This window comes from Juglans regia, chromosome 10, assembly GCF_001411555.2.
Source record: "Juglans regia cultivar Chandler chromosome 10, Walnut 2.0, whole genome shotgun sequence".
Classification (NCBI taxonomy): Eukaryota; Viridiplantae; Streptophyta; class Magnoliopsida; order Fagales; family Juglandaceae; genus Juglans; species Juglans regia.
Window position 1 is genome coordinate 11,714,376 of NC_049910.1, and position 22,185 is coordinate 11,736,560.

Sequence of the window (22,185 nt, forward strand, 5' to 3'; positions counted from 1 at the left end):
AGTTGTTAATGATTTAAAAATATTTGTGTTTAAGTGATGTTTAAGAATAAGATAGGATGAGATGGAATGAGATTATAATTTTGAGATAAAATATTTTTTCCAAACAAGCCCTTAGCAAGAATCGATCAAAAAGTTAGGGACAACCTTGCTTTACTTTGTCTCCATCACTTTTTATTGTAAATTCAATTAGAAAAACATTGTTACCCACACCAATGAATGAAAATTCCCCTTATTAAAACTTTCATATTTTATTCATTACTGTCTATTCTTATTCATAATCTTATTAGAAAATAACTTACCAATCAGATACCATTGACCATTTTGTAGTGTATCCTCAATATCTAAGTCAGTGATCATTATGCTACTTTTTTCCCCATCTATTAAGGATAAATTTTCACACAGATGAGATAAATCTTCACCCATCTTAAATAATTACCGTTTTCTCATACTAAAATCCAGAAGAGAAAACTTGCCTATAACAAATACTAAGACCTCGTTTGGATAGTGAGATGAAATGTGAATAATAGTTAAATGATTTGAGTTAAAATATTTTATAGAGTTTTGGAAAATGAGAAAAAAAATATTGAGTAAAAATATTATAAAGTTAGAATATTGTTAGAATATAAAATTTTAACATTATTTTTGTTTTGAGATTTAAAAAAGTTGAATTGCCTTTTGTATTTTGTTTAGAAGTTTTGAGAAGTTATAATAATTAAGTAATAATTAAATAAAAAAATTTAAAATTTAAAATTGAAAAGTGTTTATATTTTTTGTATTTGAATATTGAGATTAGATGTTCTTTTTATTCAAACCAGGCCTAACTCACATCCCTCCATAAGAAGAGAGAGAACTTTCAATTGAGCATAAAATTAAAAATAATTGGGATTGTATTTATGAAGCTAAGGAACTACTCAGTTAATTTATAATTGATCTTTAATTTATTATATTCACTATTTTATTTTCTATGATAACGCATTTCAACCGGACATAAAAAGACACATAGAATTCTTACTAGTTATTTAAAAAATTTACAATATCATGTTAAACGCTGAGTTTTGAAATAGACCACTCCCAAATTAAGCCTATTAGACCTTCTTGTACTCTTAGAGTGATAATATGTGATACGATCCATTAATTCAATACGAACACAATATAAAATTAGTGAATTTAGATCTGATATTAACGAGTTCGGATCAAAACAAGTTGACTTATTAAGACACGATTCATTAACGAATTACTAACAAGTTAACCCGCTTAACCCGTTGGTGACCTATTAAATTGTTTACTCAAAATTATAATTATATTCTTTTTAATCTAAAAACAAAAATACCTTAACCCTATTTCGTATTTTCTAACTATCTCTCAAGTTTCAGTTGAGTTATTTCTCACTAGTCACGATCGCCTCTCACACTTTTTCTGAATTGTAATTTTGGTGTTTGTATTGTTTGGATTGTAATAGACTTATATAGTTAGTTTAATATTTTTGAGAGATATTATGATTATAAATTTTATGTAAAATAATATTAACCAAGTCAAATAGATTATTTGAATCAATTCAATTCATTTACATCAATTAGTTAAAATGGATCAAAACAAATTAAAACATATCATATCGTATCGATATATTTTTAATTAATTTATAGTAAGTTAAAACAAGTCATTTTGTATCAACTTGTTATTTTATAAATCGTGTTAGAATTTAAAATTTTAACCTATTAACTCAACCGATCGTGTTCAAATTAATCCAAATTATATATTATTCATAATTTAACACAATATAAATACAATTCGTTAACACGATTTGCCACGTCATTTTCTCCTCAAAATGGGCCTAGCATCACACAACTCTACTGCCACTACCTCCGGCGCAAGTTAGCCCTCTCCGCCGTTCAAATTCTGTCCGGCTCCCGCTACTTTCAAAAGCTGTATTCCATATTCTACACTGCCCGCCGCCTCCCGTCGCAGCCGTCGGATCTTGGCGAACGCATATATGGACGCCCTGTGGGACTCGATAAACGTCCGGGACCTCCTCTCGGCCCGCGATCTATCCGACCCGACATGCCCTCTCTCGGCGCCGGATCTCCGCCTCCTCATCCAGCGCCTGGATTCCCATTCCCTCCACATCAAGTCCAAGGTGCAGTCCTACATCGTCTCCCACCACGACCAATTCTCCAACCTGTTCTCCCTCTGCAACGACGCCGTTTCCCAGTCCGATCTCATTTCTGCCGATATATCAGATCTGTTGCGGCTGACCTCCGACCGTCCGATCGAAGTCGAGATTAGGGACGCGGTCGAGGAGCTGACCGCAAAGACGAGGGAGGCGAGGACCAGTCGGGAGTTGTTGGAGCTGGCAAGGGTAATCGTAGGAACGAGCGAGAGGCTGAAGGGCGCCAGGGAAGCCATGCGGAATGGACGGCTCAGGTTCGCCGCTGAGGAAGTGAGGGACTTGGAGAAGGCGCTGAGGGTTCGTGATCGCTACGGTGACGTAGTTGATCAGAGCGAGGGACAGACAGAGCCAGTGGTGTACGGATTGTTGAAGAAGGAGTGGTCGGATTGCTTTGAAGAGGTGCGAATTTTGTTTTGGTATTGGTTCTTTTAAGAAAAGTTTTTAGTTGTTTGTTTTCCTCTTAGGCTCTGTTTGGGGAAAATGAATGAAAACACCTTAAGAATTTGGGTTTGAGTGTTTGGAAAGTTGCTGATTTTTATTGAGTTTGTGATTGTCTTTTTAGATGTCTTGGATTTGGGTTTGTAGATTCAAGAGGTGCTAATGAAATTCATGGAAACTGCGGTGCGTTACGAGCGGGACACTTGTAGACTCAGAGTCCAATATCAATTGAGCCTTCAAGAAATTGATGGGATTGAGCTGCAAACAGTTATTGAAGCCATGGATGTAAGTTAAATCCATGCTTTATTTATGTCTGTAAGCATGCATATATGTATAAATATATATGGACGAAGGTATGAGTGTATGTGTATGTTGAGTGAGTGTTTGTACGTGTGCAAGCCAGTATGTTTTTATCTGCATCGGTTTATGTTCAGTTTCTTAAAAGCTAAAGATGTCTGTTAACATTTCCATAATGGAATGATTTTGGTGATAGAAATCATTTACTTTTGGAGGTCTCATGCCAGAATGCGTTGCAATGAGTTCATTTCTCTAATTTTGTTATGGCCCTTTTATAGGTGGTTGGAATTTTGGATTATGGACTTGCTAAAGTAGCAGATTTGATAATTAAGTATGTTGTCACTCCTGTGGTAAATCATGGAGTGCCAGTTTCATTTTTGGAAGAGCTAACTCAAGACTCAAAAGAAATGACTGAAGCAATATTGAACATATTACCATCAGCCAAGGTAAATATCGTCCATTGACACTGTAATTTTTTCACTGTTCGTGAGTCTATTTATATGGGCTTCTTCAGGTGTATTTGATTGGCGTTGTTTTGATTAATTGTTACAACACTCATTTATTTAACCATGGTCATATACTTGTTTTCTTTCTACATTTTTGCATTTTACATAGATTCTGGTAATTTTTGTTCTAAATATACTCTTCTCATAGTTTTCAGATTGAGAATGTTTCAAAGTTTTGTGCTGAAAATAATTTTCTTATAATTTTCAGATTGAAAATGTTGAAGGCGAGGCAATCTATTTGGGGATTGTTCAGGTTGTTAAGTTTATCTACAAATGCATATGCTTCGAAAATGATTCTTGGATTCAATCTTTTGGAAGATTAACGTGGCCAAGGATATCAGAGCTTATTATTTGTAACTTTCTTTCCAAGGTTTGTTTTCACAAATCTTTTTTGGGAGATGCTATACTTACCTTGTGTACTTGGTTTGCTCTCAACTTGCGATAGACAGACTCAATGAGAATTAAGACTATACATAAGCCAGGGAATTCGTTTTTTGGTGACATTATATGAGAATCATTCATTTGTATATTCTTCATGCTATGGAGATTTTATCATAGCAACTTGTCTTGCATTCACCTATTTATCTGAATCTGATTATGTAAGATTTCTTGTTCCAGGTTGTACCTGAAGATGCTTCAAAACTCAGTAACTTTCAGAAGATAATTGAGAGTACGTCTCAGTTTGAGACTGCTTTAAAGGAAATGAGGTTTATTTCAGCATCAGATGATAAGGATAAAAGGTTGACCAACTTTGCTGAAAATGTTGAGGTTCACTTTGCATCTAGGAAAAAGACAGAAATCTTGGCAAATGCTAGAAAATTGCTTATACAATGTGACTTTGACGTTCCTCAAGTGAGCTTTTTGGCCCAGTATTAGTACATTTAGAGTTCTATATTTTAGGGATGTTGGCTTCTAAAATAACGAACTCCTTTTGCCCAATAGGAATACACAAGGAAAGGTCCTGTATTTAAGACTAATGGAATGGCAGTAAATTCTTACGAACAAGTTGTTGACTTGCTTTTTCTGACTGGGAGGTGTGTGGTGTCTAAAGCAGCAACTCAACTAATGAAGCTAGTGCATCAGACGCTGAAGGTAAATAGACCAAAGGACAGAATGTGATTCTACATTTGTTAGGCTAGAATGATTTAAATGTAAACCTTTTTGCCAACCCTTGAAATTCAAAAGTGATTATATATCTCTACATTCTTTTTTTCACTTGGTGGAAAATTATCCAAACATATAAAAAACAGAAACATTCTTGAAACTTTTTTATAAAAGAAAAAAAAACTTTTGAAACTTTAAATGAGATGCTGACCAGAAATCCAAGAGGAATATATAATTTTTTTTATCACTAAATAAGGAATATATAATTTTTTGAAGTAACAAGTTATCTGAAATCTTAAGGGCTAGATGGTATGATTTCTATATAACAAGAACTAGGTGATTTCGTATTGGTTATGAAGGAATCTTCTGGTGTTCCTTAAAATTCTTTGGTTAAATCACCAATCAGTGTTTATAATACTTTGAGGGTGTGGTTGTGATTAATGGCAGTTCTTTGCAGGATGTTTGCTTGTCATCCACCAGAGTTGCTCTGGAATTCTATCATGCTGCTAGGGATGCTATACTTCTATATGAAGTTGTCATTCCCGTGAAGGTTAGTTCATGCAATGCAATTGCATAAAATGAAAGTTGAATTTCTAAATCTTATTACGGCATCGATTTGGGTGTTTATGCCTAAAATTCTAAAGAAATCCTTATAGGCAACAAACAAACCCAACATTTTGAAAAGCTTGGGTTCAATGTTATTGAAGATATCTTCTGAAAATAGTCGTGGGAATGATGACCATCACCCTTTTTATTCTTTATTATTATTATTATTACCAATTTCCAAATTTCTAGCCTTGGTTCTCTTTTAGCTTAATCTTACTTCCTAGTTTTGAAATTTACCCATGAAACCTCATTAAGCAAAATTTTGTTAGATTTAATCCTATATTTTTTCTTCTTTTTACTAGAGAATTTGGACAATATCTCTGGTTTTTTCATGATCAAATGAAAACTGGGTTAATTTTCTAATATCATATATTCCCTTCTCTTTTGACTCTTGAAGCTAGAAAAACAGCTTGATTCCATCAATCAGGTTGCTGTTCTCATGCACAATGACTGTCTCTATCTCTCACAAGAGATACTTGGGCTTGCATTTGAGGTATGAATGAAGTGTTCTACATGCTACTGTATTCATGAAAACAACCCCCTCCCCTCTCTCTCTCCCTCTCTCTCCGATGCACATGCATCTATGATTGTTTAGGTATGATCTCGAATATGATAAGACCACGATATACACCTAGTAATTGAACTTATCTTCCAAGAACCTTTTTTTTTTTTAACTTGGTTTTACATAATTAATCTTAATAAAATTTTAAAGTTTCTTTTCTTTTTTGTAATGAATTTTAATGAAAATTACTTATAAAAAAAAAAAAATGAATTTTAATGACAATTGTTTCTTATCAAAGGAAAATAATTTTTTTATAAATAAAAATTTATAAATATCAGTAAGCATAGCTAAGTACACTGGATGTATACAAGAGAAAACACGTAGCTAGGAAGAAGAAATAGATACAAGAAAATCATGAACATTGCCCATTAAAATCTAAAAAAAAAAAGGATTTTGTTTTAATAAATCTTGGGGACATTACTGATAAAAAAAAATAAAATCTAAAGCTATTGCCCAGAAAAGAGTATGTTGAAAAAGAATCTGCTGAGTTCCTCTGGCAACTGTTCCTTATTTTCGAAGTTCCGATCATTTCTTTCCCTCTAGATGCACCACAAAAGGGATATATGGGAACCATTTTCCATATTCCTGCGACGTGCGGGATACCATGAAGACTTCTTCAGCTGGCAAGAAGAACCACCACCCCCCTAGGCATAGCCTGTGCTAACCCAACTTTGCCAAAAATGTACTTATAACAAAAAAAAAAAAAAAAACTTTGCCAAAAATGTCATTCCATAGGGCATTGGCAACCTCACAATGAAGCAACAAGTGGTCCACAGTTTCTGCACTTTTTCTACAGGTACAGCACCAGTCGATCACAATAATTTGGCATTTCTGTATGTTGTCCATGGTCATGTCTTCCCTAATGCTACTGTCCATATAGAGAAAGCAGTCTTTAAAGGCACCTTACACTTCCAAACGTTCATCCAAGGGAAGTGGTTACTCTCCTAATTAGCGATAACCTATAGAATGAACGGACAGAGAATTTCTCTTTCTCAGAGGGACTCCTTGACATCTTATTTGCTTCTTGATTCCTTAATCCGGTAGAGTACTATAAATTGAAGAATTCTGTAAGAACCCCAACTAACTTCCCAATCATCCAACGCATAAGGAATTGAACGTTCCACCGAGTAGAACCAGCTGAAATCTCCAATAACTCCGCCACCGATGACCTGCACATTATCCTATATATGGTAGGGAAAGTGTTCTTGAGTGCTCTATGCCACAACAAATATCATGCTAAAAACTGATCCTAGAACCATCCCCCTACAATGAGTCTAATGTGTTGAGAAAAGACGGCCCAACCCCTTCAATGTTTTTTTCCATAGGCCCATACCATAAGCACCTTATACCTCCAAAGAGCACCAAGGAAAATAGTAGAGAAATTCGGTCCTATCTTTCTTGTGGTGGTTAGATTGTTTGCTGGCTTATACATCTGATTCTGTTGTTTCAGTATCGGTCAGACTTTCCAAGTTCTATTAAGGAACACACTGTATTTGCGGATATTGCTCCACGATTTCATCTTATGGCAGAAGAAATACTGCAGAAGCAAATTCAACTTATTATATTTAATTTAAAAGAGGTACAGTCTTGTCTTGAGAGAATACATCATATAAATCTGACTTTTACTTATGAAAGCTTAGATTTTTATCTGCCTTATAGAACTTGCAAAGTGCTATTTTATTACTGTATCAAAACTCTGTTTCATTTTAGGCTGTAGATGGTGCTAATGGATTCCAGAATACCCATCTGAAGCAACAATTCGAATTAGCAAAGTTTAGTGTAGATCAGGTATTGCTGTAAATTTTATGGGTGGTGCTTTTAATTCTTTCTTTCTTACTAATAAAAGGATCCCTCTTTTATGGTTCTTATTTTCGTCTAGCCATTCCTTTATGCGATTAGATGGAGCTAAAAGAAATTCTTTGATCAGGTCATTTTCATTCTGGAGAAAATACATATCATATGGGAGCCACTCTTGCTGCCTTCAACTTACAAGAAAAGCATGTGTATGGTTTTAGAGTCGGTTTTTACTAGAATTACGAGAGATATTCTCTTTTTAGATGACATAGCTGCAGATGAAACCTTACAGGTAGTCCATCAGACATTCTAAGGTTTTGTATCTTTGGCATGCTAATGTATCAAAAGCAATCTAATCCATTATATTAATGTCCCAGCTTCAAAGACTGATTCATCTGATGTTGGATAATCTATCTTCTTTGTTTGAATCCCTGACGGCTGTTGGGCAAAAGGAGAAGCCACAAGAGGATTTATTGCCCTCGGTTGATAATCTCATACCATCTTTATGTAAAATCCGTAAATTGGCAGGCATGATTTCTCTCCTATGCTTAAATTCTTTTTAAATTGGTGGATATCCTTTATTTACTTCCACGTTTAATGTTCCTCAGAATTATTAGATATGCCTCTTAAATCCATTACCACTGCTTGGGAAAGTGGAGAGCTGGTCAGTTGTTCTTTTACATCATCAGAGGTATGATTTGACTTGTTTGAGCATGTGCTTTTGTTGAGCTTGTGTAATATAGTACCTTCTGATGTTCCCAGCATTCTGTTTTTTTTATAGGCAAAATAAAATTTTATTGAAACAAGTAATTAGGCAAAGCCTGAGTACACAGGAGATATACAAAGAGAACACCTAGATAAAAGTTAGAAGCTAGATACGGATACAAGAGAATCATGAAAACTAGCCCCATTGAGAACAATAACAGAAGCCCACAAGGATAAAATGTGGAAAAAGAAGCATCTATGATCATCCAATGGTTCCCTATCCGCAAAACTCTGACCATTCATTTCCAGCAAAATGCAACACATGAGACACAGTGTCACAGAGGATTCATTTCCACACTCCAGCAATTTGGAAACCCCTCCAACTAGCAAGAAAATCCACCACGTTTCTGGACATGACCCATGCAAATCTAGTCTTGCTAAAAATCTCGTCCCAAATGATCCTAACCACAATTTCACCACTTTTTTTTTATACATATAACACCAATCCATGACAATAAGTCCACGCTTCCTCAAGTTATGGTCAGTATTTTGCTTTAGTTATATTCTGTTTCAGCTAGTAAGTAGGTGTTCTCATTTGTATGCATCCTGCGTACTTGGAATAAAATTTCTCTTATTAACTATCAAAAAAAATTTCTAAGAGAAGCAGTCCAAAAAAAAAAACCACCTTGGAAGGCGGCTTGGGGCCCCATATGCATTTCCAAATCATCTTCTCCATCTTCTCCATATGGGGGCTTGGGCCCCCATATGCATTTCCAAATCATCTTCTCCAGCTCAACATTACCAATTCTTGAAGTATGTCACAAGATGAAAAGTTCGGAGATAGCTTTAATTCCCCAATTTGGGGCCGATCTAATAAAGTGAACATTCCACAGTAAAGAGCACTAGAGCTGTCCAAAAGATCCGCCATCAAGGCCTCCTAATCATACGCCCGGAGTAGGGCAGGAAAATGCAATCTTGAAGGCCCTATCATCAATACCAAATGTCATGCCAAAATCTGACCCGGATCCCTCTCCAACCACAAATCTGAAGTGGCATGCAAGATCCCCACAACCATTCCTAATATTTTGCCACAGCCCCACATCATGTGCACCTCACATTAATTTTTTAATTGGCACCGGGTGTCTGAGAACAGCGTCCCGACTAATCTTGGGGGTGCATAGGCCAAAGTTTTCCGCAAGTGCACTTTGGGTAATTCAAGGAAAACATACCCCAATTTGATGGTCCCTAGAGATTGTTTGCACTCAAGGGAATTTGAACCTTAGACCTGGGGGAACATCTCTCATATCATTAGAGCACCAAACACGCCCTCACTCCCAAAAGCACTTTTACTTTTGTTCTAGGTAAACTAAAATTTTATTGATAGAAAAGTAGGCGTAGCCCAAGTACACAAGGCTAGCACTCTCATAATAACCCCCTCTTGATGATACCGCCATAACCACTTCCTAAGAAGGGCCTTGTTAAATGACCTCTACCCCCAACCCTTAGCTAGAGCCTAGAAATTGGGGAACACGCCTTGCCCCAACTAACAAGGTGGAACTTGGCCTCATCCCCTATTCCACCCCACAAGAAGGCACAAACAATCTTCTCAATATGGTTTGCTACACCCGCGGGTTAGGGAAATAAAGATAAAAAGTATATAGGAAGGTTAGAAAGAGTGTTCTTGATTAATGTGATTCTTCTTCCTTTTGTCAAGTAAATCCTTTTCCATCCTCTCAATCTGCTCAAGCACGCTGTTCCAAATAGCCTTTGCCTTATAGACATCCTCGCCAAACTTTGAATATTACGCACAGAATCCACCGGGACCAATTTAGACTTTGCAAGACTCACCTTTAGACCGGAGACAGCTTCAACACAAATTAAAAGAGCCTTCAGCCACTGAAGTTCCTAGAATTATAATTATATATTGGCAGATATTCAATAGAACTTCCCCTATGTTTTCATCCGTTAGTGGGTTTACGTCTGCAACTTATCTCATCTAGTTTTAATGGGTGGAAGTAGAAAGACCTGATTATGGAAAAGTCTAATTTTAAATTGGATCTGAAATAGAGCTTACTTACAAAAGTGGTTCATGGAGCTTTCCCCTTTCAGTTGGGAGTAAAGCTTACTTGAGTTGATCATCTCATCTATCCTTAGTACTGAAGTTCGATTTAAGGAAATATGAAAAAAAAAACAGAGATTATGATTCCAGACTAGTTTCTGTTTTCTGTAAACTTTGTCTATGTTTTGGCGTTCTTGTCTTCTCTAACTGTGGAACTTAAAAATAAACCTTCACATGGTGGATATACGACATTGACAAGTTATGAAAATTACTGCTGATGAAGCTTCTTATGTACATTTTCATTTTTCATTTTTTGTAATCTTCTTTTACTATATCGTTTATACATTTTTCCTTATTTCTGTAAGCTATTCATCTTTGCAGGTGGAAGATTTTATCAAATCCATATTTACAGATTCACCTTTAAGAAGAGAATGCTTATGGAGGATAGAAAAGTCCAGGTTTTAGAAGTTTTCACTCGAACTTCTCAGAAATGTCTGCAAGTAAAGAAGAGTAAATTAGTCTACTAATGGCCTCACGGCATCCTGGTGCTGCAGTTAGTGTTTCTCCATAAGTTTAAGGCAATCCAAGGAACAGAAACAAAAGTTGTCCAAAATTCCAATTGATGCAAGGAGCAGAAAAGCAAAAGAAGTTGCTCTTCTGCAGTTTTTGTTTTTAGAGATCATTTTACTTGTACAGAGGAGAGAGAGAGAGAGAGAGAGAGAGAGAGAGAGAGAGAGAGAGTTTTGGGAGCTGCCAAAAACTACTACTTGATGAATGCTGTGTTTATCGAAATCTTGTTGGGTATCATTCAGGCAGCAGATACTTGTTTTGGCCAAGAAGGGGACGCCTGATGGGCAGCTTGTGAAGCAGAAAGGAAACTCGGTTGCTACCATAAGAAAAAAGAGCAGAACAATGTGATTGACTGGAGAACATCTCTGTGACTACCTTCCTTGTCAAGTACCGAAGATAAAATCATCCACATGCTAAACTAAAACGGTTGTAGTATGGACTGGTGAAGAGTGTATCTGTGCTGAAGAAGAGGTTAAAGAAGGATGAGGGCGAAGAGCTAGAAAGAGAGAGTGCGAGGGGAAGGGTAGGTGCAAAAGATGCCTCCTTCCCCTTCCCTTTGAAAATGACTGCCACTACTAATGTGTAATGTTATATCCCACTTCGACATTTTTAATGCTCCTCGACACTAAACCTTTGATAATAGCATTTATGCTTTTAAGACTCGAACAATTAGGGAGTGGACAACATTCCTAGCAAGGATTTGGAATAACTTTTACTTGAGCCGTATATAAATAATATTACATGCCGCTCGAGATTGGCTTGATCAAGCTTGAATTTATTAAACAAGTCATTAGTGAATATAAAATCATATGATTAATTATTAAAAGATGCAACTTGTATAAACTTTGGCCTTGTATAAATTCGAATAATATCGTATTTACTATTTTTAGATATTATCTTTATGTTATAATAAAAAGTACTTTAAATATTCGTAGAGATTAGAGGAAATCATATTTCTAACAAAAATACTTAACATATTATTCGACTCGTTTACACCTCTAACTTTAACTACCAGTTAAAAAAAAAAAAAAAAAAAAGAAGCTATTTAAAACCTCTAACCAAAACCTCCCTCCCTGCACCATACTACTCTTCTATTTTCTCTTTTTAATGTTATCTCCTTTGTTTTTCTCAGTTTTTTTCTTTCAAGAACTTCAGTAAATCTGCACAAACCCACCTCCAAACAACACCCGGGCACCACTCTCCGATATTATTGCTACCCTGCTCCGTCACCTACTCTAGTCAGAATCTCATTTTTATGACATCGACGTGCATGTTTCCCATTGAACTGCCAAGCTCCTGTAGCTCAACTTCCTTCCGAGTTCTGAGTCCTACTTTTCTATAAGCTTCATGCTCCTCACTCCAACAACACATATTTGACAAACCACCTCGATTGGGATCTTGCTGAGAGAACCTCACCACAATCCAACATTGGATTGCATGCATTATTAATCACCCGGTAAGGACTTGGCCCAATAATTTTTAAAGTCGGAATATTGAAAATTGTTATTAGATTTAAATTATATTTAATGTGCCATATTGGATAAAACCATAAACTATAAATTATTGATATTGATTAAGAGTTTTAATTAGGCTCAATTATTATTTATTGAACGAGTTAGACTCATTTTAGCATTTAAAAATCGGCCACTACAAATTTATTTCAATTTAAAATATTGCTGATTGAAATCACCTACACAGTCTCAGTCACTGCCAATCCTACATGGAATGAATTACAAGATCATATTTTTAAATTCAAACACTCTTCTTGAATGATCACGACCGAGTCCAACTTGAACTCATCAACACCTTCTCCCAAATCTCTCAATAAATATCTTTTATTCCGTGTGTTATTTAGAAAAATCATAAACCTTCGTAAATGCAACGACTGAACCCAAGATACCCAGTCTAGCACCGTGCTTGTCCTACGTTCACCACGCCAATAGCCGACTCCCTCATTCCTCTCACAACATCCCTCACGTTTGTTCTCTCAAGCTCTCAGTTAATCTATCTCTCTCTCTCTCTCTAGCTAGCACCAAACCCATGAAAGGAAATCAGTCGCTCTTGGATGATTGCTACAAGGTAAGTAATTTGATCATAAATTAGAATTAACATACGTTAGTTAGTTATATATATATTATTATTAAAGCCAGTTCTTTGGAAGTCAGTGTTTATGTCTTATGCATGTCATGGTATTTGCAAATATGTCATTCACCATGTTTCATTCCGCATATTATAGTTATGTATGTATTATGGGTGGATGTGCAAGCCACAGACCTAAATATGGTCTTCCATAGTATGCTAGAATACTATTAGCGGTTTCCCTTATGGCCATAGGATGTGATGCCAATGCACAACTTTACACACATGATTAAGTGAGTGAGCTAGTATAATAAGTAAGATAAGTAAGATAAGCCAAGATAAGTTATGCATGTCATAAGCATACATATGAATGATCATGATTTTAATTCTCAGAATATATATTTTATGAAAAATCTTTTTTTTTTTCCCTCAGATTATGAAAAACCTTATGTTAAGTATATTTACGTTATAATGAATTTTTTATCGAGTTTTCAACTATTTTAGTTTATTTTATGTTTTTAAACCATCCCAAGTTAGAAAATTTATGGAGATACAGCTACAGGACGAGACCTGGTCCACAAAAGCATGACAGTAACCTAGATCATATGCAAAAATTTTAAGTTATGATTTTTATAATACAAAGTTCAAATTTTTTTTTTTATAAATGCTTCCACACACTCCCTCTTGTGATCTCAATATTTTAAGAGAAAACGACTTTATTTATTATAAATAATCTTTATATCAAGCGCTTCTGTAAGGAAATTAAATCTTTTAAGTCAATGTCAGTGGCTCTTGTGATTTTCTAAAAATAACGTATTTCTTAATGGTAGGTAGCGGGGTGTTACCCAAACAGTAACACATTGGCTCCACGTCAAGAAACGTAAGACCAGCTTTCAATGTTATTTTCCGTTTATTGTTTCTTCATTCTTGTTTAGTACAAACCTGTTTAGGGTATTTGTTGGGATCCCCTTCCCCCCACCATTTGTACTATCATTTATATTTATATTAATATTGTCTTGCCTAGAAACTTAAAAAAAAAAACGAAGGAAGAAAAAAAAGTCATTTAAATCATCCAAATGCAGTAAAACTATAGAAGCCACATTACACAAATACGTTGCTTGTAACAACAAAATCGTTTATAGACTTAAATCTCATTCTGTGTCTCTGCTATCCTGCTTCAAGTTTATAACGACTCATCGTTGTTTGGAGCATCCTTCCCCATGAGTTCTTCAAGGGAGAATTCATCCTCTTCAATTATCTCTCCATCATGAGTTCTTCAAGAGAGAATTCATACTCTTCAATTATCTCTCCATCTTTACCATCCCAGGGTTCTGTCTTTACAATCACGGGAGTGCCATCCAAAGGCAGATTGCCCTTTCCTCCACGTCCAGCTTCCTTCACAAACTCTCTGATAAACCACATAAAATAATATTCACTTTTCTGTTCATATCTTTGTTGGTATTTTAGATAAAGCAGGAAACATAACTTACATAATCTGGTCAAGTTCAAATGCGCTCTTAAGTGGGGCATATGCACCTTTCTTAACGTTCAATGCGACCAAAGCTGGATATCCATACCCACCGACACCCACACGCTTCTCGAGATCCGGCTGCTTACCAGCTGCTGCCCAGACATAGCTGTAACATCCATGAAAATATAATATTTGTTTTGATATCTTTTAACCATTTCGGCAAAGGAATCTTTCGAAACACTAGAGGTGTTTATTAAGCAGTCAGATGAGATGAGATGGGATATTTTGTTAAAGTTAAATAAAATATTGTTAGAATATAATTTTTTTAATATTATTTTTAGTTTGAGATTTAAAAAAGTTGAATTATTTAGTATATTTTATGTGGAAGTTTGAGAAAATTATAATGATGAGATGAGATGATTTTGTGTATCCAAACTAGGCCTAAATAGAAGTGTTTGATGCAAGCATAATATCTTGATATCGATAAAAAATCTAAACAACCTATCTTAGAGAGAGAGAGAGAGAGAGTAAACAATAGGGAAGAAAAGAGTTAAATAGAATGGCAAGTAAGAACTCCAAGGTAGTTGCCTGTATGGACTCCTTTTGAACTTCTCTGCAACTGATAATAACTGCCGAATGTATTTGTCCCTCCCTTCAGCCTTGGAATCCAAAATGTCAGGAAGGAAAGCAACAAAACAGATGGCAGCCGAACCACATTTCTCCTCCATGACATCCTACATGGAAAAATTACATAAAGCTAGTGCATTTCCTTGATTAGGATTCTATAAAACTAGTTTTGGTAGCTAAGTAATCTTACCATGCCAGTCAGCTCAGTCACTTCGGGAGGTGCAACATTTGTTTCCAGCTGCTCGAGAGCAAATGATTCAATTGCTAAGGCAGTTCTTGCACCCTCATAGGGGACATGACTATCTTTGTCAGCACCAAACACCAAGATAGTGGGAAACCCTTGAACATTGAACCTGCTCATCAGAGACTGGTAAAACCAACCTATCAGAACCATATGATCTAAGAAAGCCAATCGTGCATAAAATAAGACTTTACACTTTCTTAAAACTGCCCTCCAAGGGTTTGGCAATCGCAGTGCATTATGTGAAAGCGATCATTAAAAACAGAGATGAAAGAACCTGCATGTGCATAAACAGTGTGCATGCATGTAAAAGAACAGTATTTAAAGCAATAAAAACAAAGAAAAGTGGAGAAACCATGGCAGATTGCTGTAGTCACAATTATGAATGGGTACTTATAAAAATAAATGATGTAGATGTGATATTACTTCAAAAGGCATAATTATATGGAAGAGTTGACCACATGGCACAATATCTACACAACTCTTGGAAACACTTTTAACCTTTCAACCTACACTTAAAGAGTATGCGGAGGAAAAAAATGTAGGCAAGCAAATTACATCTCTGCACCTGGAGGAAAATGCTAATAATAAATGAATCAAGAAATCTAAATCGCATGGTTTCTTACTTCACTTCACTTCTAAATTTCAGGCTCACCTTTTCTGCATCGCAATCAACATGACCTAGCTTCACCTTCCCCTTTAAGTTATTAGCAGCCTTCTTCCACTCAGGAGCTAGTTTTTTACAATGTCCACACCTTTTAAAGAAGAAAATTGGACAAGAATCGTCGTCAAAACTAGAAATGTGAAAGTATTTTAGGTACTTCCAAGACTGCTACTATACATTTAATTCATGATCAAAATGTGCTAAGATGGCAACCATAGATGATAGATCCAAATTAGCTTGCAAATGTATGCCAACAAAAACCACTTACCAAGGTGCAAAGAATTCCACAATCCAAAGTTCTTTACTTTTAAGCACCAGTTCATCAAAATTGCTGGAATTCAATTCTACTGAAGAACTAGGTTCGGATTTTTCATCTGAACCACCGGTTGTTTTTCCATTTAATCGTTCTTTTAATAGTGCCTTTATCTGTCAAACCATGCAGTAAAAATATTCAGGTAATGCAAGATGAAGTTCTTAGTTCAAGCATCACATGATTGAGTGAGAAAGATGATCTGCTGAGCACTGAGTTGCATATACAGATCAATTAAAAACCGGAAACCTCCAATCATAAATTTTCTTATAAGATATAGGAACTTCAATCATAAAACTGAACAAAATGATATTATTTACCGTCAATACAACCATCCAACTTTTCTAGAACATCACCAATAGAGAGGGATTCCTACATTTTGTTAAACAGTTTTACAGGAGACACATTTATAATCAAGACATCATCCACATACATGATTGTTTTGCACAACAAATCTACGAATGAACTTTGAATGATAAGGAAGATGAAAACCAGTCAGTCATTCAAATGTCAAACTCAGGCTTCTTATCAAAATGAAGGACTTCCCATTGATTTTTTTTTTTTTATAAGTAACTTCCCATTGATAAATAGGTGCAAATGTAGGTTGAACCCATTTTGAGTACATGGTAGATTACATCACGACCTGCCTTGGGATATCACCTCTCACCTTGTAAATTGATGTTTTTGACCTCACAGGAATCATCCCCCTACTTAACACAAACTACTATCCAGAATCAGTGCATAGGCAGTCCAAATATGGTATTTAAAAGACATTGAAACCAGTAGCACATCAGAAGCAGTAAGTGTGACTATCTCATAAGCAGATTTTTTTGGTTGTTTCTAATGATAAAAAAAAAATTAAAATTCAAAAGAACAGTATATGGAGTAGTCGTTTTGAGGAAGATGATAGATTACTTATATTTTGTGACTTATTGTTTGGCTTTGTAGAAGAAAGACATCAGGCCACCATCTCTGAATTATATAAAGGACACATGTAATAAGAGATGTAACATTTCTGTGGTGATACAAACTAACCAAGGTATTCATTAAAATTTAAAGGTAGAATCAATGCAGCAGTACCATTCCAAGCATTCCATTAACTTTAGCCCCCTTTTCTGTAGCTTGGGTAATGTGCACTGTCTTATTTGGACTCAAACTAGCCATCTCATAATCTATTTCAGTCCAGTTTCCAATAAGAGTATGCAACCAGCCAAAATTTAATTCTTCTTGATTTATTAATGACAGCATCAAATTGATACAAATTTGTCCATCCAAGAGAAAGAATTTACTCCAAAGGAGAAGGAAAACTATAGAATATCTTCATCTAATTACAGTAAGCGTTAACAAATCACAACAAACCTGTTGAACTGCAAATTCTGCAATGGGTTTGACGTCTCTAGCTCCTTGGTAATCTACTGGAGGCTTTCCAGGTGCAAACACCTTTATGGTAGGAAATCCTCTAATCCCATATTCCTACAGGAAAATACACACCAAGCACCCAAACAAAGATTTTGTTTACTTTTGAGCCAGCAATCACGAGTCAGCAATAGAATGTGATAAACCATAATTATCTCAGACCAGGTACTAATATTTTACGAACACAAACCCACCTTTTCTTCTTCAAACTTTGAGGAAATGCACAAGATTATTATGAAAAATAGAAACAAAATAGTTCCCATCTTTCTACATGCATATTATGCTACTGCTTGTAAGTACAAGTAGAGAAAACTACTTTCAATTCTAGTAATTTTCAGCCAATTAAACATATGAGTTCCCAATTTGCAACTATTATTGCAAAACTATTAAACGTCTATTATTTGCTCCAATTCTGCAGTTCTTGTTGGCACACTTTATTATCAAGGAAACAATTCCAAACCTGGGCAAGGGACTGGTGTGCATCGGCATCAAGTGCTGCCACGGTGGCGATGCCTTTCAAGATAGTGGCAGCCTTCTCCCATATCGGCGTTAGCGCCTGACAATGGCCACACCATGGTGCAAAGAACTCAACCAGGACAACTCCATTCGAGTTCAGAACCTGCTATCAGCAAAGTTGATTTATCATAGTGAGTATCAGGAATGCTAGAATTCACACTGGTTTTGAAATAATAAATTATCACAAGAATAGGTAGATTAAATTAGTAGTATAAAAATTTAACAAACAATTACAATGGTACTTTACCTACAGAGAGAAGAAATGATAAATAAAACTATGTGATTATCATTACATATCAACTATGTGATTATCATTACATATCCCAACCACGTGCCTCATATGGTCATTAAAGGATAGACTATACAGTTGAGTAAGTTGGGAAATTCTAGTACATATAGGGTGATACTAGAATTTCATCAATATCTCAAACGAAGAAATTATCTATTTGTTAAAATGACTGGCTTGGGACAGAGTGTGTTTTCTTACAAGACTAGAATTTCATTAACATCGCAAACGAAGAATTTGCCTCAAAACATTTGTCAAAATGACTGTTTTGGGGACAGTGTGTTTAATTACAATATAGGTGGTTTGGAGAAAACCCAAAACGCCACTCGCAAATGCATAACACATTGTATCTCCAATTCCTTTCAGTCTCTTGATGTTTGTCTAGTAAGAGGAGTACAACTAATTGACGCGATTTTCAAATGTGAGCAAATGAATGACGCTCCAGTAAGTTTTCTAAGATACGTACAAAAGCTAATGGAAGAAGCCAATCTAGTACCGATAGAATATATGTAAACGTGTGTATATCTATAAATGAACAAATACAATTATGGGTACAGATGGCTCCTCATAGACTCCAAAATTACCAAATCATATTCTTTCTCTCAGAAATTTGCGACCAAATCATACACTGAACCAATATCCCAACAACCAACACCAAAATAATGCTAATACTCATACTAATACTAATAAGTCTAGTAGTGGCACCACGACACTGTAAAATCAGATCTAAAAGCATGAATCAAGCGAATACGAACGAAGAAATACTCCATACACATTTAAAATAAAAATCAAAGCATGCCCATTTAGCAATCAAAGTCTAATTTTCCGAGGTAATATCTCCGAGATATTATTATTATTACAGTTTTTAGCAAGAAATAGCGTCGTACGCAAAAGATCTCGTATTCGAGAAATGTAAGTATAAGAGATCACTCTGCACTAGAAAAGGTAGAAAGATATTACCTTGGACTTGAAGTTGGAGGGGTTGACCTGAACCACTGGTGAGGACGGTCCATAGAGTGCGTGACAGAGATTGAATCTGAATGCGCAAAAGCATAAGAAGACGAAGCAGATTGATAGGGATTTGAGCGACGTTCTCTTTGTTTTCATTCTCTCTCTCTCTCTCTCTCTCTCTCTCAATTGATTTCGGAGCGGAAGAAAATCACCCATCTGTGTCCCTCTGGTTTGTCTTCCCGTTGGAGGCGAGCGCAGAGAGCTACGTGTATTCTCCAATCAAAGACTTACACGTCACTTCCTCGTAAAATAGTTTACAAGGCCAGCAAAGGTGACGTGGAGTCTTCGTGCTTCCTAGCTTTAATTCAGACACGTGTGAAAAGATGATCACATTGGCTAAAGTACTTTTCTCGGAGCTCAAACATAAGATAGGACGCCACGTGTTAGTTTGGAATTTTCAATGAGTAAGGAGTTTCTCATTGCATTGGTTACTCAGATAATTATAAAAAGAAATAGAAATACTTTTGGGTCCCGAATTTAGATTAGGGTGGGTTTGGGAGTTAAAACAAAACACAAAATTTTTATCTCATCTCATCTCATCATTACATATTTTTTAAATTCTCATACAAAATATAATAAATAATTCAACTTTTTCTAATCCCAATATACATTTTTCAAATCCCAAAACAATAATAATATTAAAACTTAATATTTTAAACTTCAAAACAAAACATAAAATTCTCATCTCACCCTCCAAACCTACCATTGTCTCAAATGATATTATTTTTCAGTGATTAAGAAAATATTTTTTAATAATATTATAAATTTTTTATTTTTTTAAAAAATGTTTATAATTAAAAAAATATATGAAAAAAAATAAAAAAAAATAGAAAAGTAAAATATACCATTTGGGATATATTTTTCAGGATAAAACTTTGGGCGCCGTAGCATTACTAAAAAAGAAAATGCTACTCTCACAGAAAGTGGGTATCAAAAAACACTACCGAGCATTTATATTGAGTTTCTCATAAAATTTTCTATAATTTAGTTAAAAAGTATATTTTCTAAGATTTCGCTTAAAATTTTATTCATCTTTCAAAAACCTTCTACTTCACATTACTTATCCATTCTCTATTATATTAAAATAATATTTCTCTATTATTTCTTTATTACTTTTTACTCTCACTTTCATTTATAAATTTAACTACTCAATATTTTTTCTTATGTTTTGAACTATTACTTTAGTGAATATTTTAAATAAAAATTTAAATTATTTTTAATATTTTTAAAATAATTTTTTTTTTATATTTTTGTAGTTATTTAAATTATTTTTAAAACTATTATTTAAAACTATAACAAATATGAGTATGAGAGAAAGTATAGATGATTGGAAGAAGAATTAATTTAATTGAAATGAATAAAATATTAATAAAAGTGATTTAGGGAATGAATAATGGCTCTCATTCAATTCCTAAATCTTTTTCCAAAAATAGGGATCCGAATGGAGGGAGATTTTAAGAGCATTTCCTAAATTTTTCCTCAAATTATAAGGAAAAATGAGATATGGGAAATCCAATACGAATGCTCTAAGGTGGCTACTGCCACTTGGCTAGTAAAAAAAACAAAAAATGAAATCGAACATCTGCCTTGGCTCCCTCTCGCCCCCTCTCATTTGAAACATCTCCCTAAGCCGAACCCTCACCCCTTTCAAATGAAACATCTCCCTAAATGAACATCGCCCCTGAACTCCCGTTGTTGCTCGCCTCCATCCCTTCCCTCCCTCTAATTTTAAACCCTAAAACCAAACCATCTCTAGAGTGATTTGAAAACCCTTTCTCCAAATATAGAAAGCCCTAAAGTCTCCTTCTCGAAGCCACTCGTGTCCCTCCCATTTAAAACCTTAAAATTAAAACCCAGTACTTCTGAAGCAATCTCATCTCTCCACTTCCATTTTTGGCAAAAATTGAGCGGCAGAGCTCTCTTTCTGGCGTGGCTTGGGTTCCCTGTCGACATTTTACAATAACAGACTCTCTATGTAACTCTGTATGCTCCTTTCTCTAGTTTTTCACTTTTCTATTTTATATTTTATTGCGTGATTAGTCTAAAGTGACATGGATTTCTGTTTAGTCCCTCAATTTTTTTGCCATTATTGACGGGTTATAAATTGTAATTCCTTTTTGTTGGGTGAATCTGAAAATATGTTCTCTATTTTCCAGCCTGGGTTATAATTTTTTTACGAAAAGTAAATTGTTTTCTAGGTTATAAATTTTATGAGTAATCCATGGTTTTTATGGGTGAATCTGTTCTTGTTTTAAAAAGAAAATCTTTTTAGAAAAATGTTTTTGCACCACTTCTGCACCCGGATGAATCTGTTGGGAATAATTTATGTGCTGCCAAGTTTTCTTACTCTCCATAACCATAATCCATATACTAAGGGGATGTCTGGAGAATGAGATAAGATGAGAAATTAGTGAATATTAGTGAAATTATTTAAGGTAAAATGTTTTATTAGGTTTTGGGAAATTAGAGAGAAATAGTTGAATATATATATTAGAAAGTTGAAATATTGTTATAATATAAGTTTTTAATATAATTTTTGTTTTGAGATTTGAAAAAATAGTATTATTTTTTGTGTTTTGGTTATAAGTTTGGGATAGTTGTAATGATTAGGTAATGATTAGATGAAAAAAATTAAAAATTAAAAATTAAAAAGTGTGTGTTTGAATGATATTTAGGAAGAAAATTATGAGAAATTATGAGAGAAGATTAGATAAGATGAAATCCCTTTCCGAAACAACTCATAAATGAAGATTAAA

At 34.9% G+C, this 22,185-nt stretch overlaps 2 protein-coding genes across 3 annotated transcripts; one reads left to right on the plus strand and one right to left on the minus strand.

Moving 5' to 3' along the window:
* The first annotated feature begins 1,806 nt into the window (after positions 1-1,806).
* Positions 1,807-11,571, plus strand: LOC108983732 (centromere/kinetochore protein zw10 homolog). Its single transcript, XM_018955475.2, has 14 exons — positions 1,807-2,566; positions 2,753-2,890; positions 3,181-3,348; positions 3,617-3,778; positions 4,027-4,260; positions 4,351-4,500; positions 4,970-5,062; positions 5,516-5,611; positions 7,131-7,259; positions 7,391-7,468; positions 7,608-7,766; positions 7,852-8,002; positions 8,083-8,165; positions 10,620-11,571. The coding sequence occupies exons 1-14, from the start codon at positions 1,991-1,993 to the stop codon at positions 10,701-10,703; spliced, it is 2,301 nt and encodes a 766-aa protein (XP_018811020.1). The 5' UTR covers positions 1,807-1,990; the 3' UTR covers positions 10,704-11,571.
* A 2,350-nt stretch (positions 11,572-13,921) lies between these two features.
* LOC108995852 (protein disulfide isomerase-like 2-3) lies at positions 13,922-19,600 on the minus strand. 2 transcript variants are annotated; one of them, XM_018971487.2, is made up of 10 exons: positions 19,379-19,599; positions 18,077-18,235; positions 17,560-17,673; positions 16,159-16,316; positions 15,882-15,981; positions 15,176-15,352; positions 14,947-15,092; positions 14,378-14,524; positions 14,202-14,295; positions 13,922-14,154 (listed from the first exon to the last, which is right to left on the minus strand). In XM_018971487.2, exons 1-10 carry the CDS (start codon positions 19,583-19,585, stop codon positions 14,071-14,073), a joined length of 1,386 nt encoding a protein of 461 aa, XP_018827032.2. In that variant the 5' UTR covers positions 19,586-19,599; the 3' UTR covers positions 13,922-14,070. The 2 variants fall into 2 exon arrangements, with proteins under 2 accessions (XP_018827032.2, XP_018827031.2); XM_018971486.2 differs by having other exon boundaries at positions 13,922-14,295; positions 19,379-19,600.
* Between the last annotated feature and the right edge of the window lie 2,585 nt (positions 19,601-22,185).